The 17,770-nt window shown below is 38.1% G+C and overlaps 3 protein-coding genes across 3 annotated transcripts; 2 read left to right on the top strand and 1 right to left on the bottom strand.

Annotated features, from left to right (window-relative positions):
* The first annotated feature begins 810 nt into the window (after positions 1 to 810).
* tekt1 (tektin 1) lies at positions 811 to 7,139 on the top strand. The gene is made up of 7 exons (XM_073487381.1): positions 811 to 2,051; positions 2,137 to 2,302; positions 3,169 to 3,297; positions 3,407 to 3,553; positions 3,751 to 3,976; positions 5,338 to 5,534; positions 6,140 to 7,139. The coding sequence occupies exons 1-7, from the start codon at positions 1,886 to 1,888 to the stop codon at positions 6,297 to 6,299; spliced, it is 1,191 nt and encodes a 396-aa protein (XP_073343482.1). The 5' UTR covers positions 811 to 1,885; the 3' UTR covers positions 6,300 to 7,139.
* Positions 7,140 to 9,299: 2,160 nt separating this feature from the next.
* Positions 9,300 to 11,000, top strand: LOC141013617 (tektin-1-like). Its single transcript, XM_073487405.1, has 2 exons — positions 9,300 to 9,620; positions 10,226 to 11,000. The coding sequence occupies exons 1-2, from the start codon at positions 9,427 to 9,429 to the stop codon at positions 10,383 to 10,385; spliced, it is 354 nt and encodes a 117-aa protein (XP_073343506.1). The 5' UTR covers positions 9,300 to 9,426; the 3' UTR covers positions 10,386 to 11,000.
* An 838-nt stretch (positions 11,001 to 11,838) lies between these two features.
* Positions 11,839 to 16,176, bottom strand: xaf1 (XIAP associated factor 1). Its single transcript, XM_073487394.1, has 7 exons — positions 16,066 to 16,176; positions 14,629 to 14,764; positions 14,487 to 14,543; positions 13,519 to 13,747; positions 13,349 to 13,416; positions 12,264 to 12,512; positions 11,839 to 12,174 (listed from the first exon to the last, which is right to left on the bottom strand). Exons 1-7 carry the CDS (start codon positions 16,101 to 16,103, stop codon positions 12,133 to 12,135), a joined length of 819 nt encoding a protein of 272 aa, XP_073343495.1. The 5' UTR covers positions 16,104 to 16,176; the 3' UTR covers positions 11,839 to 12,132.
* Positions 16,177 to 17,770: the final 1,594 nt, after the last annotated feature.

Below are 17,770 nucleotides of genomic sequence, written 5' to 3'. Positions count from 1 at the left end.
GTGCCAGCAGGTAGAAAATTGGACACAAATTCCGACAGAAGAATAATAATTTATTTTTAACTTATTTAAACTCATTTCTATGTTTAAAAGAACTTATTAACATGGATATCACTTTATGATAACCATCATTATTGGTGCATTTATAGTTAAATAATTTCAATGTTAAAAAAACTTATTGTTAAAAGTAAAATTTTGTTTTAAAACAAGTTAAAAACATCAGCTGCAACTCTAATGGCCATCCAAATAATGTTTATAGATGAACTTTACAGTTTTTATCAAGTTATTATAAACATCAATTGCATCAACTTTCCAATAAACAACACTAGCAAATAGTTTGTAAAGCATCTCATTGCTTGTTAACAGTGAAATAACTATTAACTTTGATTAATTAACCACTATTAACTACTACTATGTATGTATGTATGTATGTATATATATGTATGTATGTGTGTGTGTATATATGTGTGTGTATATGTATATATGTGTGTGTATATAATATTTATATATGTATATATATGTATGTATGTATGTGTATATATATATATGTATATATATATATATATATATATAATGTTAAGATCATATTAAGATTGAGATCTTAATATGTATTAAGATCTCAAAGACACAGAAAAACATACAGAGGACAAGTAGAACAGATGCCTGCTGTTCGTGTCCAGTGATAACAGTGTTCTCCATCCTGCCCAAGTTGAATCAGTAGTTGTTTTATTATTATGATTATTATTTTATTGTTATTATTATTATTATTATTATTATTATTATTATTATTATTTTATTGTTATTATTATTATTATTATTATTATTATTATTATTATTATTATTACCACACATCTCCAAATATAAAACGGATGTCATCATCGGTTTATTCGTGAACAGTCAAAGGGAGAAAAAATAAATTACGCGTGTCATTCGTTGCCATAGTGACCGTTTGTTACACTGTAAATGGAGACGGAGGCAGAAGACGTCAGAACCAACAAGTACTAACTAACTACATTTGGGAGGATATAACTGCACAGAAGAAGGTTTGTTCAGAAACTACCTGTCATTTTGCTGTCATGTATAGTTTTGGGTAACTATAACAAGTGAGGAACAACACGTTCATAATTCGAGTTTCTGACACTATATTGTTGGCTAACGTTAACAGCTAACACTAGCTAAGTTAAGTTAACAAAGGGCTAACGTTAACTTGTTAATATAACAGTACTGTTAATAGCTATCAACACGAAATAGTAGACAACGAGTTTATAGGAATTTAATCGTCTTATAGGTCTTGTAGGAATTGAACTGTTTCCTTTTTTAGATGTAAAATTCAGTGTATCCAACATAACTTCCGTCTCAATTAAAATGATGTAAAACAAAGACAACAGAAATACTACTTAAAAACCAAATACAAATTCAAAATATGACTCAAATCTCTTCGTCATCTTCGTTATTGACACCAAATGTTTGACATATTGTCTATTTGTAATGGCACTAAATTACTTGTAACATTAAATCAATTCAGTATTCCATACGTAGAAAGTAATGGAAACACCAGGTAACTGTACAGTCCTCTTTAACACATTAGTAGGCAGACTTTAATCTCCTTCCTGTGTTTCACTCATAATAAGCCAGCCACTTGTCAGTGTTGTCCACAACTTCTTCTATTCAGCAATACATTAACACAGATGTGTTTTTACTTCTTTCTGATATTTCTTACAGTAATAATCTGTGTGTCAAGTAAAACTTGCATATCCTCATTTACACATTTCCTCTGGTTCTAACGTGTTTTCAGTACTCTTTCAGCATTAGGCAGCTACATTTCTTCAAATTCTTTGATTTATTTTCTCTCTACCTGCCTATTCTATCAGACCACCACTGGAGAACAATGTCTGCCCCAGATCTCATTCCCCGCAAAGGTGGTGGAGCCAATGTAGTTGGTATTGAGGTAATGCGGAACCACTCTGAGCTCTTCAGAGCAGAATGCTTGAGGCTGATTTCGGAGACTGACAAAACATGCAAACGCATGCAAACTCAGCAGTGCAAACAACTAGGTGAGTAAGAGAATAAGAAATCAGCTCTCTGTGCTTCGCACCAAGGACAATGTTGTTTGCAGCATTTTTTTCTTCTGCCTTCCAGGTCAGCGGGTCAAAGACATCCAGTTTCTGAGGAAGGAGTTGGAGCTGAAGTTGGAGGAGGTTATTGTGGAGATTGATGACCTCATTGCATTGGAGAGCAGAGTGGTGAAAGCCCTGGAGGCCTGCAAGGAGGTGCTGAGAGTCACCGTTGTCTGTCTGGAGGAGAGGTTAGGCTGGAAAATGACAGCGAAAAGAGAATCTTGAACACAGAAACTTCCCTCGCTACTCACACTTATTTATTTGCATTTTTGATTTGGCAACAATTGTTAGTGTTGAGTTATTTCTTCTGTCAAGTCCCAGCTTTCAACACCACTCTCTCTTAATATGAATATGCTTATGCAAAAAACAAATAAACAAAACAAAACAAAACAAAACTGTAAAGCACTCAATAAGTTGAAAGCATTTATATCACATCCATCATGCATTTTCTACTCGTCCAATATGCCCAATAGGCTTTAATTGCGCCCAGGTAAAGCCTATGTATGGGAAACACTGCAATTATCTATGATACACCACTATATCTGTGTAACTGATGAAGAAAAAAAAAAAAAACCCCTTAAAAGGCAAAAAGCAGGAACTATGTATTTCTTCACTGCATTTTGGTGTCAGTTTCATAGAATTTGACAAGTGAAATGAATAATTTACAAGACAATTGTATAGAGTCGTATCTTAGTGTCTCTTTTACTGACACTGAATGCAATTTGTCCATGTCCTTGTGTGCCATCATTTTGATGTAAAATAGCCAGAAACCTTTAAAAGGCCAAACTGCCTGAAAGCAAAACAGCTCTGGAGTTAAAATGTTTAAAGGAAGGATACAGCTATGGCTCACTGAGTTCTGTGTAAATTAAGTTTACAACCACAGGGAGCTATGAAATAGTGACTCTGGTAAGTCTAATGTCAGGGGAATCTGTTTTGAGTGCCTGTATCATTTAATCAAAATATCAGTATCTGGCACCAGTGGCGATACGAGATATATCGCTTCCTCTTGCAATACGATATATATTATATGCTGTTTTTGTTGTGTGGCCTGCAGAATGAAACGTCCCCATTCTGAGAGGCTGCATGATGAGGTGGACACACAGCTGCAGAAGGAGAGAGAGCTGATTGAGGGTGTGGCTTCCGTCCTGCAGCGTGTCGTAGAGCAGATCATTGAACAGATTCGGTAAGGGAGACGGACAAGGTTAGATTATATAGAATCAATAAAAGGGGCCTTAAAAGTATGCAGGCCTTTGCCAAGTTGCCAAGAGGAAACATGTTGTTTTGTGTTCCAGATTAAACCGATCTGCCAAGTATCACCTGGAGCATGATCTGAAGGGCAAATTTGAGGCCCAGTGCATCGACAACTCCTGTGCCTTAATGACCACTCATTCTATTGACAACCTGCAAAAGTCCAAAAATACCAATGCTGCTCTACCGAGGTGAACTGTCATGCTCTATAACGACAGGGAATTAATATAATGTCATTGAAAATTCAACATTTTGGGATGATCTGAAAATATTGCCAGTGTACACCTAGAAGGCGTCCATCATACTCCTCAGCATTTTTCTACATAGATCTGTGATGTCTGGAAATGTTCCAGGTCCCCATAAGCTTTTTAACACCTTCCTCTCTCAGCCTGTCAGTGACTCCAATGCAGTGGGAGAACATCTCAGACATCCACATAGCCAAAGTGGAGCAGCAGAAGACCAACTCTCTGTCCCTACGGGCCCTGGCGGAGTCTCTCCTTGAGCAGACGGCTGCTGACATGCACAAGCAGCTCCAGGCCACGACAGAAGCCTTTCAGCGGAATGTCCAGGAGATCAAGTCAGCCAAGAGCCAGATGGAGAATCAACTGACCATGGTAGAGCTGATGATTGTATACTTGGCAGAGAGAGAGAGTGACATGAGGGGAGACAGAGTTAGGCAGTGGGAGACAGATGTCACAATAAATGTGAGAGAGAGGAGATTTGTTTGAATTATCATATCAGTATTGAGCCTTTATGAAAATGTGGATATTAGTTGGTCATTTATGATCCTTTAATGACAGGATGGTCAGGTGGGTAAGGACTTGAATTACTTTTTTTCTTAACAGACTAATAGACTCATACTGGAGTAGATACTCACTGTCAAGAGGCCTTTTACTCTACCAAGGAACAATGAACACTCCTAATTTATAGCATAAAACAGTATTTTATTGCATTAGCATAGTCAGTACACATGCCCATGAAACAACAAGCACAAAATGTTTCTTTTGTCGGTAACGGCATATTTCATTAAATAACTACAAGTCATTATCTGCCCTTAAAATGCTATTTTATGCAAATGGTCAAGCCCCTGCAGAGAGATCACATTTTGCAGAGCAGCTGTAGCCACAATTGAATGACAGGATAATAGCAAGCGCTGAAACATAGTATACCAGTAAAACAAGTAGAAATAAGTCATAAAGTCAGCAAACCCATTCAGTAATGTCAGTTACACAGCAGAGTCTTTCTGAAGTTTGCAAACGATGTACTAAATTAAGCAAAGGTGCATTTTGTCAATGAATTCACATCCATATTCTGTCTATCTATCAGTATCTGACTTCATATCTATATTTAAGTGGGACAGACCAGACTAAAACTGGACAATGTTGAAAGGGTTGCCACACCTAAATGACTGAATATAAACATTCTTATTTACTCCTAGTTGTATTTTATCTAATCGTACTATTTTCACTGGCACTATTTCTTCAGTAGAATGAAATCTGACAACAGTCAGTTGCGTGGATTATTAATGTAGTTGCACAAATAAAACAAAAAGAGCAAAAAAAACCTAATTTCAGTGGCCTAAGAAATTATTTGTTATACGTGATGTCCATAATTTCACCATACTGGCCACCTCATCCTAATCCTTTAAATTGTCCATTCTTCTGTGGAAGTTACATCCTGACTAAGCCAACATGCAGTAAATGTCCTTGCTGTTACCAAAAGAAAATTCAGCTAATATGAATTTCCATGTTCCTCAGGGATTACTACCAATATTGTAGTTTTGGGATTATTTTGCAAAGAAACCTTCATAACATTTATAAAAACGAATGGGACACAGCATTTAACTGGCAATACAGTCTCTGAGCTCAGATTAATATCTAATTTTGTAGAACAGTTTTTATGCTGATATTCCTACTCATTTTCTGTCAGGGTAAAATACTGACTCAATCTGATGTGACACCTCTATCCCCTTTAGATTATGTCTGAGTTAGCTGGCCAACAGAGGATCAGAGAGGATCTCCAAGTGGCTATTACAGAGAATGAGCATTGTCTGAGTTTGGCCCAGGCCCGACTGGCTTTGCGTTGCCACAGACCTGCCAAAGAGCAGTGCCACGATCCAGCACAGTCCCAGCTCCTCGCTGAGGTCCAGCAGCTCAACGTTCATATCAACAAGTAAGGCCAGGACACACTCACCTCTGATGTGAAGAGCTGTACTCGAAAGGGATACAGCGAAATCTAATGATGCCTGTGTGGATACACGATTACAGCTGCTACTTCCAAAGGCTACAATATACAGTCGTGGTCAAAAGTTTACATAGACATGTAAATGTTTATGTCATTGCTGTCTTGAGTTCCAATGATTTCTACAACTCTCATTTTTAGTAGAAAACATACATACATACAAACATACATATATACTAAAAAACAATAACCCAGCAGAAGTTAAGAGGCCATGCTACAAAGAACATTTGATTGACACAACTTTCTATAATCACCAAAATTGATCGTTCAAGTTGCTGTGTGTATATTTTTGATCCAGCAGATTTGGTCACATTTTCAGAAGACCTGTAATAAATCTATTATGGAACCAAACTTCATGAATGTTTTTGTAACAAAGTAGTCTGATTTCTACTCATTCCATCACAGAAAAATGAGACATTGGAACTCAAGACTGCCATGATATACATGTTTTTACAAGTTTATGTAAACTGTTGTAAATGTTGTTTACATATATATCCATCTGGCATCACGTGACATCTTTATCTCTGTCCTGTCAGACTGCGTGAGGCAGTGGCTCAGTCAGAGGAGGAGCAGAGGGCTCTGGTTCGCTGCCAGCTGGAGCTGCAGGAAAACATCGAGGTCAAGGCCAGCTCTCTCTACATTGATGAGGTCATCTGTGCCCAGCACAGGGAGACCACCATCATACATAACTTCTGAGCGGTCAGCAACAATATAGATCTACATATACCTAGTATGTCTTTAAAAATGCTTTTATGTAAAATGTATTACAAAATACATGTGTGAATCTAGTTTCACTTTCATATGGTCTAAACATGGTTTCCTTCATTTTTTCTATTTTCATTTCATCTGATGAATTATCTTTAATGGTTATTGTAATGGTAACTGGCTTCAATAGTTTTTGTGACTTTTTTTTGTGTCTGAGCTCCTCATTTTAAATCAAATTAATAAAATATCTCCACATTTCACTCCACGATTTGTAATGTGGCAGAATTTGCAACAAGTAACTGGTGGCAGGGAGAAATGCTGGCAGGGCGAGGTTAATTAAAATGGGTTGCACCACACAAACTTATTAAGCAATAAGCTATAAGTCACTTGATAACTGCCAGGTGAAATAGTTGTTTAGAAAACTGTACCAAATCCTGTGGTCGTGGAAAAGATGTTACTAATTACTGGCCTGCATCAAGCAAAGAAAACAACTAAGGAGATTCCTGAAACTACTAATGTTGGGTTAAGAACTGTCCTAAGCATTATTAAACCCTGTTAGGATAGTGGTGAACCATCATCCTCGAGGAAGAAATGTGGTCGGAAAAAAATAGTAGAACTCACGGCTATGTTTAATAGTGAAAGTAAGAGCATTTCCAGACTCACAATGCAAAGAGAACTCAAGGGATTGGGACTAAACAGCTGTGCAGCTTAAGAAAACCACTTATCAGTGAAGCTAATCACACAAAAATGCTTCAATTTGCTAGGGAGCATAAAGATTGGACTCTGGAACAATGGAAAGAGGTCATGTGGTCTGATGAGTCCAGATTTAGCGATGGGCGCATCAGGGTACCTCTTGCAGTTTCATTTACACTTCAAATATCATAGAAGTGGTGTTCACCTGTGAAAATTATCCTACTGAACAAAACGTGTAAGTATCATAAACTTGTGTGAGTGTATTTTCTGCAATAATATAAAAATCCCATGGGCTTTTTGTCGAGGGAACCAGGGTGATGCTAACATCCAGGTTAATCAACAAAAATACATCATCCCTGCAGCCCTCTACGGTAAACATGGCAGACTCTGTGGGAGAGGACACACCCCTCTGTAGATATAAAAGACAGACTTCATGCACAATGACCAAATATATAATGTGAAATAGTGTCAATGTGTTACAGGAACTTGCTTCTGCAGTAAGTTAATATGTATTTGAATATATGCATTTGAAATAAATGAATTTCAGACTTTGACATGTGAACATGTAATGATGATGGAGTCTTGAGCATCGTCTTACACAATTCTATATAAACGAAATGCATAAGCGGTGGTGTCATGTATCTACCTGATCAGATGAATAGTGGTCCCTGAAACTGAAAAATGCTAAATGTGATATTTCTTCTCATAACATTCTATTCAAAGGTTTACAAAAGGCAACTTACATCAGTAGTTAAGTAGCTGTATTTGTATTTGACAAAAGGAACATTACAAAGTTGTCAGGAGTGTTAAATTTACTTACAGATGATAATATGCTGAACCACTTTCTCTTCATGTGAGCATACTGCAAGTCATGTAATCACTAACTAAAAATAAAAGTGAGCAACACTAAAAACAAAATGTAAACCAAGAAAATATGAGAACCTAAAGAAGGCTTGTAATAAAATGTCAACAGCCCAAATTCTTCTTCTTCCATTCTTGAAACATCAATCAAAGATCACTGAAGCAGCGTATCCGTTCTGAGGAGCTATCTCTCTTTATTTAAGAGAATGTGGATTTGGCACTTCACCTACAAACACACAGAGAGAAGGAAAACCTCTTACCATATGAACTTTTCAATCATGTACATGCAAACCTTGTGTGATGCAGGAAGATTACCTTATGCCAGTGTAGTGTGAACAGGGGCAGGGCCAGATGACAGTGGGGACAGGTGCTAATCTGGTTCGGGTCACCTCTATTACCCCAGGGACCACTGCTGGGTCTGTCTGACAGGGAGGCTGCCTTGTAGGCTCTGCTTAGGCTGGCAGCAGTGGCCCCCCACCTGGAGAGATCACTGTCATCCTCCTCCTCCTCTTTCTCTGGCTCATCCTCTTCACTGTCGGACCTGTCTGCTGGAACACACTCCAGCTGGTTCGGGGGATATAGACAAAAGTTCAACTTTATTGACCGACGACTGAAAAATTATGTACAAGTGGATTTGGGCTTAAATGTACAACAAGGAACAAGGAACTTTTCACTGGCCTCTATATGATCTACAAAAGCAAACAAGAATATCAGGGCAAAGATAGATGAAGTTATCCTGTGCTGTCACCATGTCAGATGCAGACTTATCTGGGTTAAATAAGTCACAGTATTAAAACTCTTTTCTTATGGTGCAGTGCTGAAGATGTTTCACCATCATGAATGTTCTTGTAGTAGCTTTAAAGACAAACTTTGATACTTATGAGAGCAGAAAGAACACAAGGCTCATTTCCAAAGCAGTGAAACACACCTTTACTCAATTCAAAACACTCCCTGGGGTCTAACTGCCACAGCCCTACTTGGTCTGGTATGACCAATAGCTTAAGGTGGCTAAAGTTAGCTAATGTTAAAAAACTTCATTCATTTTGTTCACTTACTGACTCATATCCACTTGTTTTACTGTTATAATAGCATTTTGGTCATGTTTTGGTAGTCATGTTTTGGGAAACCCGACAAATTTAAGTCCCTAATTCTACTAGAAATTCTAAGAAGTACAGTCAAAGACTGTTATCATTTAATGTTGACACCACAGATAATAAACTTAATTTTACCTCATATAAAGCATACAGTACAAACAATTTGCACAACATGTTACTCCCCCCCCATTCTTATGCACAATCAATTTTTTAAAATGTTTTTTTTTCATGAAGCACATAACCTATGTTTATTTTCAGGCACTGTTCCACTAATATGTTAAAAAACAAACAAACTAACACGTATACCTCATGGGACGAATGGGACACAGCATTTAACTGGCAATACAGTCTCTGAGCTCAGATTAATATCTAATTTTGTAGAACAGTTTTTATGCTGATATTCCTACTCATTTTCTGTCAGGGTAAAATACTGACTCAATCTGATGTGACACCTCTATCCCCTTTAGATTATGTCTGAGTTAGCTGGCCAACAGAGGATCAGAGAGGATCTCCAAGTGGCTATTACAGAGAATGAGCATTGTCTGAGTTTGGCCCAGGCCCGACTGGCTTTGCGTTGCCACAGACCTGCCAAAGAGCAGTGCCACGATCCAGCACAGTCCCAGCTCCTCGCTGAGGTCCAGCAGCTCAACGTTCATATCAACAAGTAAGGCCAGGACACACTCACCTCTGATGTGAAGAGCTGTACTCGAAAGGGATACAGCGAAATCTAATGATGCCTGTGTGGATACACGATTACAGCTGCTACTTCCAAAGGCTACAATATACAGTCGTGGTCAAAAGTTTACATAGACATGTAAATGTTTATGTCATTGCTGTCTTGAGTTCCAATGATTTCTACAACTCTCATTTTTAGTAGAAAACATACATACATACAAACATACATATATACTAAAAAACAATAACCCAGCAGAAGTTAAGAGGCCATGCTACAAAGAACATTTGATTGACACAACTTTCTATAATCACCAAAATTGATCGTTCAAGTTGCTGTGTGTATATTTTTGATCCAGCAGATTTGGTCACATTTTCAGAAGACCTGTAATAAATCTATTATGGAACCAAACTTCATGAATGTTTTTGTAACAAAGTAGTCTGATTTCTACTCATTCCATCACAGAAAAATGAGACATTGGAACTCAAGACTGCCATGATATACATGTTTTTACAAGTTTATGTAAACTGTTGTAAATGTTGTTTACATATATATCCATCTGGCATCACGTGACATCTTTATCTCTGTCCTGTCAGACTGCGTGAGGCAGTGGCTCAGTCAGAGGAGGAGCAGAGGGCTCTGGTTCGCTGCCAGCTGGAGCTGCAGGAAAACATCGAGGTCAAGGCCAGCTCTCTCTACATTGATGAGGTCATCTGTGCCCAGCACAGGGAGACCACCATCATACATAACTTCTGAGCGGTCAGCAACAATATAGATCTACATATACCTAGTATGTCTTTAAAAATGCTTTTATGTAAAATGTATTACAAAATACATGTGTGAATCTAGTTTCACTTTCATATGGTCTAAACATGGTTTCCTTCATTTTTTCTATTTTCATTTCATCTGATGAATTATCTTTAATGGTTATTGTAATGGTAACTGGCTTCAATAGTTTTTGTGACTTTTTTTTGTGTCTGAGCTCCTCATTTTAAATCAAATTAATAAAATATCTCCACATTTCACTCCACGATTTGTAATGTGGCAGAATTTGCAACAAGTAACTGGTGGCAGGGAGAAATGCTGGCAGGGCGAGGTTAATTAAAATGGGTTGCACCACACAAACTTATTAAGCAATAAGCTATAAGTCACTTGATAACTGCCAGGTGAAATAGTTGTTTAGAAAACTGTACCAAATCCTGTGGTCGTGGAAAAGATGTTACTAATTACTGGCCTGCATCAAGCAAAGAAAACAACTAAGGAGATTCCTGAAACTACTAATGTTGGGTTAAGAACTGTCCTAAGCATTATTAAACCCTGTTAGGATAGTGGTGAACCATCATCCTCGAGGAAGAAATGTGGTCGGAAAAAAATAGTAGAACTCACGGCTATGTTTAATAGTGAAAGTAAGAGCATTTCCAGACTCACAATGCAAAGAGAACTCAAGGGATTGGGACTAAACAGCTGTGCAGCTTAAGAAAACCACTTATCAGTGAAGCTAATCACACAAAAATGCTTCAATTTGCTAGGGAGCATAAAGATTGGACTCTGGAACAATGGAAAGAGGTCATGTGGTCTGATGAGTCCAGATTTAGCGATGGGCGCATCAGGGTACCTCTTGCAGTTTCATTTACACTTCAAATATCATAGAAGTGGTGTTCACCTGTGAAAATTATCCTACTGAACAAAACGTGTAAGTATCATAAACTTGTGTGAGTGTATTTTCTGCAATAATATAAAAATCCCATGGGCTTTTTGTCGAGGGAACCAGGGTGATGCTAACATCCAGGTTAATCAACAAAAATACATCATCCCTGCAGCCCTCTACGGTAAACATGGCAGACTCTGTGGGAGAGGACACACCCCTCTGTAGATATAAAAGACAGACTTCATGCACAATGACCAAATATATAATGTGAAATAGTGTCAATGTGTTACAGGAACTTGCTTCTGCAGTAAGTTAATATGTATTTGAATATATGCATTTGAAATAAATGAATTTCAGACTTTGACATGTGAACATGTAATGATGATGGAGTCTTGAGCATCGTCTTACACAATTCTATATAAACGAAATGCATAAGCGGTGGTGTCATGTATCTACCTGATCAGATGAATAGTGGTCCCTGAAACTGAAAAATGCTAAATGTGATATTTCTTCTCATAACATTCTATTCAAAGGTTTACAAAAGGCAACTTACATCAGTAGTTAAGTAGCTGTATTTGTATTTGACAAAAGGAACATTACAAAGTTGTCAGGAGTGTTAAATTTACTTACAGATGATAATATGCTGAACCACTTTCTCTTCATGTGAGCATACTGCAAGTCATGTAATCACTAACTAAAAATAAAAGTGAGCAACACTAAAAACAAAATGTAAACCAAGAAAATATGAGAACCTAAAGAAGGCTTGTAATAAAATGTCAACAGCCCAAATTCTTCTTCTTCCATTCTTGAAACATCAATCAAAGATCACTGAAGCAGCGTATCCGTTCTGAGGAGCTATCTCTCTTTATTTAAGAGAATGTGGATTTGGCACTTCACCTACAAACACACAGAGAGAAGGAAAACCTCTTACCATATGAACTTTTCAATCATGTACATGCAAACCTTGTGTGATGCAGGAAGATTACCTTATGCCAGTGTAGTGTGAACAGGGGCAGGGCCAGATGACAGTGGGGACAGGTGCTAATCTGGTTCGGGTCACCTCTATTACCCCAGGGACCACTGCTGGGTCTGTCTGACAGGGAGGCTGCCTTGTAGGCTCTGCTTAGGCTGGCAGCAGTGGCCCCCCACCTGGAGAGATCACTGTCATCCTCCTCCTCCTCTTTCTCTGGCTCATCCTCTTCACTGTCGGACCTGTCTGCTGGAACACACTCCAGCTGGTTCGGGGGATATAGACAAAAGTTCAACTTTATTGACCGACGACTGAAAAATTATGTACAAGTGGATTTGGGCTTAAATGTACAACAAGGAACAAGGAACTTTTCACTGGCCTCTATATGATCTACAAAAGCAAACAAGAATATCAGGGCAAAGATAGATGAAGTTATCCTGTGCTGTCACCATGTCAGATGCAGACTTATCTGGGTTAAATAAGTCACAGTATTAAAACTCTTTTCTTATGGTGCAGTGCTGAAGATGTTTCACCATCATGAATGTTCTTGTAGTAGCTTTAAAGACAAACTTTGATACTTATGAGAGCAGAAAGAACACAAGGCTCATTTCCAAAGCAGTGAAACACACCTTTACTCAATTCAAAACACTCCCTGGGGTCTAACTGCCACAGCCCTACTTGGTCTGGTATGACCAATAGCTTAAGGTGGCTAAAGTTAGCTAATGTTAAAAAACTTCATTCATTTTGTTCACTTACTGACTCATATCCACTTGTTTTACTGTTATAATAGCATTTTGGTCATGTTTTGGTAGTCATGTTTTGGGAAACCCGACAAATTTAAGTCCCTAATTCTACTAGAAATTCTAAGAAGTACAGTCAAAGACTGTTATCATTTAATGTTGACACCACAGATAATAAACTTAATTTTACCTCATATAAAGCATACAGTACAAACAATTTGCACAACATGTTACTCCCCCCCCATTCTTATGCACAATCAATTTTTTAAAATGTTTTTTTTTCATGAAGCACATAACCTATGTTTATTTTCAGGCACTGTTCCACTAATATGTTAAAAAACAAACAAACTAACACGTATACCTCATGTTCCTCTATCTCCTCAGGTGGGACTGATGCCATATGTCTGCCACCATTCACTGTTAATGTTGCTGTGAAAAGAAAACGAGCATAGTAGTAGTTAAATTTAAAAGAGGTGTTCTGGAAGTTAATTTGTTTTTTTTGTCAAAGCCTTCAATCCTACATTCCCTTACTGTTGTTTGTTGGGTCATTACTAGTAGTTTGAGGAGGACCCGAGCCATTGTCGGTATCTGAGCAAGTCAAGCCGTGCTCAGCCTGATCCCTCAGGGTGACATAGCGACCGCAGTCCCTGCAGAGCTCGGTGCGACTCCCGCAGACTAGCTCGTGTTCGTCTAGCTGCTTCCATGGCAGCTCCAGCTCACAGAAGTGACAGCTCTGTGGACGCTCCACACACTCATCGGACTGGGAGACAAAACAGATTTGGAATGTTAAAAAGGTGTCCCAGGGTATTAAATTATGTTTAACTATGTTATATTTAGGTAAAAAAAACTTACAGAATGTTGCTTTAAATTATGGGATTAAAACTGAATATTCACATATTCTGGGATTTGTTGGCATGAAAGTAGAAATGAAATGATGATTACTACAGAAATATTATCAATCCTTGATGACTTTTTTGAAATGTTTCGACTAGTGACACAAGAAACCTTGTCAGTAGTCCCGCCTTTAATTGTGTGACTTCTTCACATCACAGTACGTCACCATGTCATACATTTGCATAATTTATATCAACAGTATGTTCACACTGGAAGCGAAGCTAACTGGAAGCTGCAAACAGGACGGAGCTGACCAGAGACACGGACTTAATAATAATAATAATAATGATAATACATTTTATTTGTACAGCGCTTTTAAAAACTCTCAAAGACACTTTACAAGAATAGAAAACATACAAGAATACATAAAATCAAGTGCATGGTGCACAAAAACTTAGACTGAGTATTGTCCTTAAAGAGACAGGAGCTAAAACAGAGCATCTCAAACAGAAGCGTAGCAGGCTGGCCACACAGGATGCTTTTTTTGCTAACCTATTCTAGTAGTAACCCAAAATGAAATTATGAACCTGAAAATGAGCATTATATGTCTCCTTTAATGGGTTTGTCCTTTTTGCCACGAGTGACAAAAACCCCCCTGGACTTACCTCATGATCCAGTAGGTGACAACGTTCCATCTTCTGGTTACACTTGGAGCATCTCACCTGCAGCCAAACAGATAAACTGTTATACCTGCAGAGAATACACTGACATGTGGTGTGTGTGTGTTTGTGTATACAGTATGTGTACCTGGGTGTGCTGCTCCTCTCTGTGCTGGTCCAGTTGATCTCTGGGAACTGCTTCATCACAGTCAGGACAGAGACATAAGAAGCGGCTGCAGTGCGTTTCATGCAGAGCGAAGTTGGCCTCTGCAATCTTTTTGTGGCTTTAAGAAAGAGGAGGAAAGAGGGTCATCTTCTGTCTTTTCTATTTGGGGAAAGTTTAGTTTATACACACACACACACATATATAGAACGCTAAATAGCTAAATGGGTGGCTACAGCTTGCAGGCCGATTAACATTGTCTAGTTTACATTTACAAGCGTAAAGTTGGACACTATATTGTGTATTCATATATAGTATTATTAAGGAATGTTACATTCAGGTCAGTGTGTCCATCTGTTGTTGCTTGTTGAGTTTGCCATGTTATTCTTTCATTCTTTCAGCATATTTTTTGAGCGTGCAGTACCTTTGAGGTTATTGTGGAGAATATTCTGAACAGTATGTGTCATTGTGTTGGATTGTTGCAATAATAATATACATATATTTGCATAAAGCAAGTATATTTGTTCACGCCCATGTTGATAAGAGTATTAAAAACTGGAAAAAATATCCCTTTAAGGTTCATTTAGAACAGATAAGAAATGTGCAACTAATTTGCTATTAATCGCATGTTACTATGGACAATCATGCGATTAATCGCGATTAAATATTTTAATCTTAAACTGATATATTTACAACAATATTGATAACATTTTTCCAAGAATGTTATTACGTTTGTCATGCAGTAAAACCTGTGATTTACAGTGTACCACACTGCCACACTAAAACTCAAAAGATAAAGGATCACAAGGCACTCTTTGACCTTTGCCATAGTATTCCTGTAGCTACCTTAGTTTGAGAGTACTTTCATTATTGGGCAAAAGCATCTTTACCTACTACTAATGATAATACCTGGCTATTGATGGGGACAAGCTACTGATTTCAATGCTGTTCTTACTGACTCAGAAAGTAGGACTGTTTGTCATTATATATGAGACACATCACAGACAGAACTCTGTGAAAAGTTCAAATCAATGTACATGAACAACATGATGTCTTCAATTGCTAAACCTCTACTCTTTCACTTGTTGGAAAAGCACTGATCTTGTCGAAAGTGAAAGTGAACAGTTTGGTCCATTGACCTATGTCAAGTTCTATGTCCTGGCAGATCCACCCTGATATTTATGCAACCACTTACTGACAGCTCAAGTAGAACATGATACGGTTATACACTGGCACAATGTTAGGATATTGTCTTAAATTACACTCTTACTTCTGGCTACATCTTGTTAAGAGTTTGTACTGAGTGTCTATACTCGTTTACTTCGGATCACATTCTGATCAAAACGATCTTAAACAGCCGGATTTTTAAACGTCATTTCGTGTGTCACCCCCAAGAAACTCTCACATTAAGTTAAATCTCACCATCGGCCGCATGTGCGCGTTGCTTCCTCCGGATCCATCGACAAATATCTTTTAACAATGCTCTGACAGTGGGGAAATGTATCCGGAGTTGACACTTGTCGGCCCAATTCAGCAGAACAGAAAGTGAAAATATCTGTGTCCTGCCACCGCTTGTGCTTTACACAGCTACCGCGAGATGGCGCCAAATATCCCCTGACATGGTTTCAGGTGTGCACATGTGCGATTCCTTATCTGCCAGGCGCTTTATGGATATGAACTTCGAGCAGTTTTCAGGTGTTATCAGTCTCTGTTGATCTTTCACCAGATGGCTGTATCCAAGTTTGACCCAAGTGTCAATTAGTTTTTAAGAATAACAACCTCCTCTGCTGTGGAAGAAGATAAAATGAACTTGCATTTTGATAAGACAGAGAAATATTATTAGTGTAAGCAAAAAAACAAAAAACAAACAAACATTATTCATACATACATTCATTCAAACATATTCATAAAGTTACATGTTTAATTCATCATTTTCAACCTTTCCTTTTTCATCTGTGCTCAGAAAGAAAATATGTCCTGTTGACAAAATTCATAAGGCGGCAGGCCTCACATTTTTGTCACTCACCCAGGAGAGCACAGCTGAATACAACAGCAGGCCTAAATCATTAATTACAGTGGAGAGGAAATAACATCTGGACAGTGCTGCTTTTACTCATTAGATGAAGGATGTGAACACTTCCCATCACTGCAGCCACTGTTCTCCCAGCAAACAACTGAACGTTTGGAGAACGTTCCGCGAAGGTTGCCTGGAGGTTCCCTGACCATAATTTTGGAAAGTTTTCTTGACGTTAGCTGTGGGGGTCCAGGGAACGTTCCCCAAACGGAAAATTATCTAATGAGTTGCAAATGACACCAGCTTGGACTCTTCAATCAATCTCCCTAACACTGCTACTGCAACTACTACTACGTTATTTTTTAGGCACCTTATCTATAATAAGAGCAACAAGAATAAATATGATGGCAACAAAGAGCAGTATAAGTGATGTGAATTTATTGAAATAATGTGATATAGCAATTATAAAATAACAATATAATCCAACATTGTGATTGTAACTCATTGGGTTCACACATTACACTGAAAACACAGGGCCAACTGTCACCACTATTCATTATTATTGGGGGAAAAACAGATCTCAATAAATAGTTTGTTGCCTTGAGGATGACACTAAAGGTTATCGGTCTCATCTGGGACAGTGATGAGTCTGCATACAGACAGGAGGTGGAACAGATCGCTGTTATCATGCTGATAATAATTGCAGTTAAATCACCCAGCCCTGTCTCAAATGAATATGCTTCATCTTTGAAGTTTCACAGAATTACATCAACATTCCTCTCTCAAACAAGATTATGCCACACAAAACATTGCTAATGTGAGTCTTGCAATAAAAAGTACTATTTTGAATACTTACACAAAGTGCATCATTTTTTAATTTTCCAGCTATCTATAGTACATCATGGTCACACCAATACAACGGTGCGAAATGTAGCATCAGCACTCCCATTCAATAACAATCTTGGTGATCTCCCACATTGATATCATCAGTTAAGAGTGTGAGGCTTTACCAAAGATTAGACAAGCATCTCAAGAACTGATGATATATTCACGACGCGACCACATCCCAAAGATTACAGGGGTCCAAAGAACAGACCTGGAGCAACCTCTGGA

This window comes from Pagrus major, chromosome 2 (genome assembly GCF_040436345.1).
Source record: "Pagrus major chromosome 2, Pma_NU_1.0".
NCBI classification, from domain to species: domain Eukaryota; kingdom Metazoa; phylum Chordata; class Actinopteri; order Spariformes; family Sparidae; genus Pagrus; species Pagrus major.
Note: the sequence above shows the minus strand (reverse complement) of the source record. Positions and strands in the feature narration are given on the sequence as shown.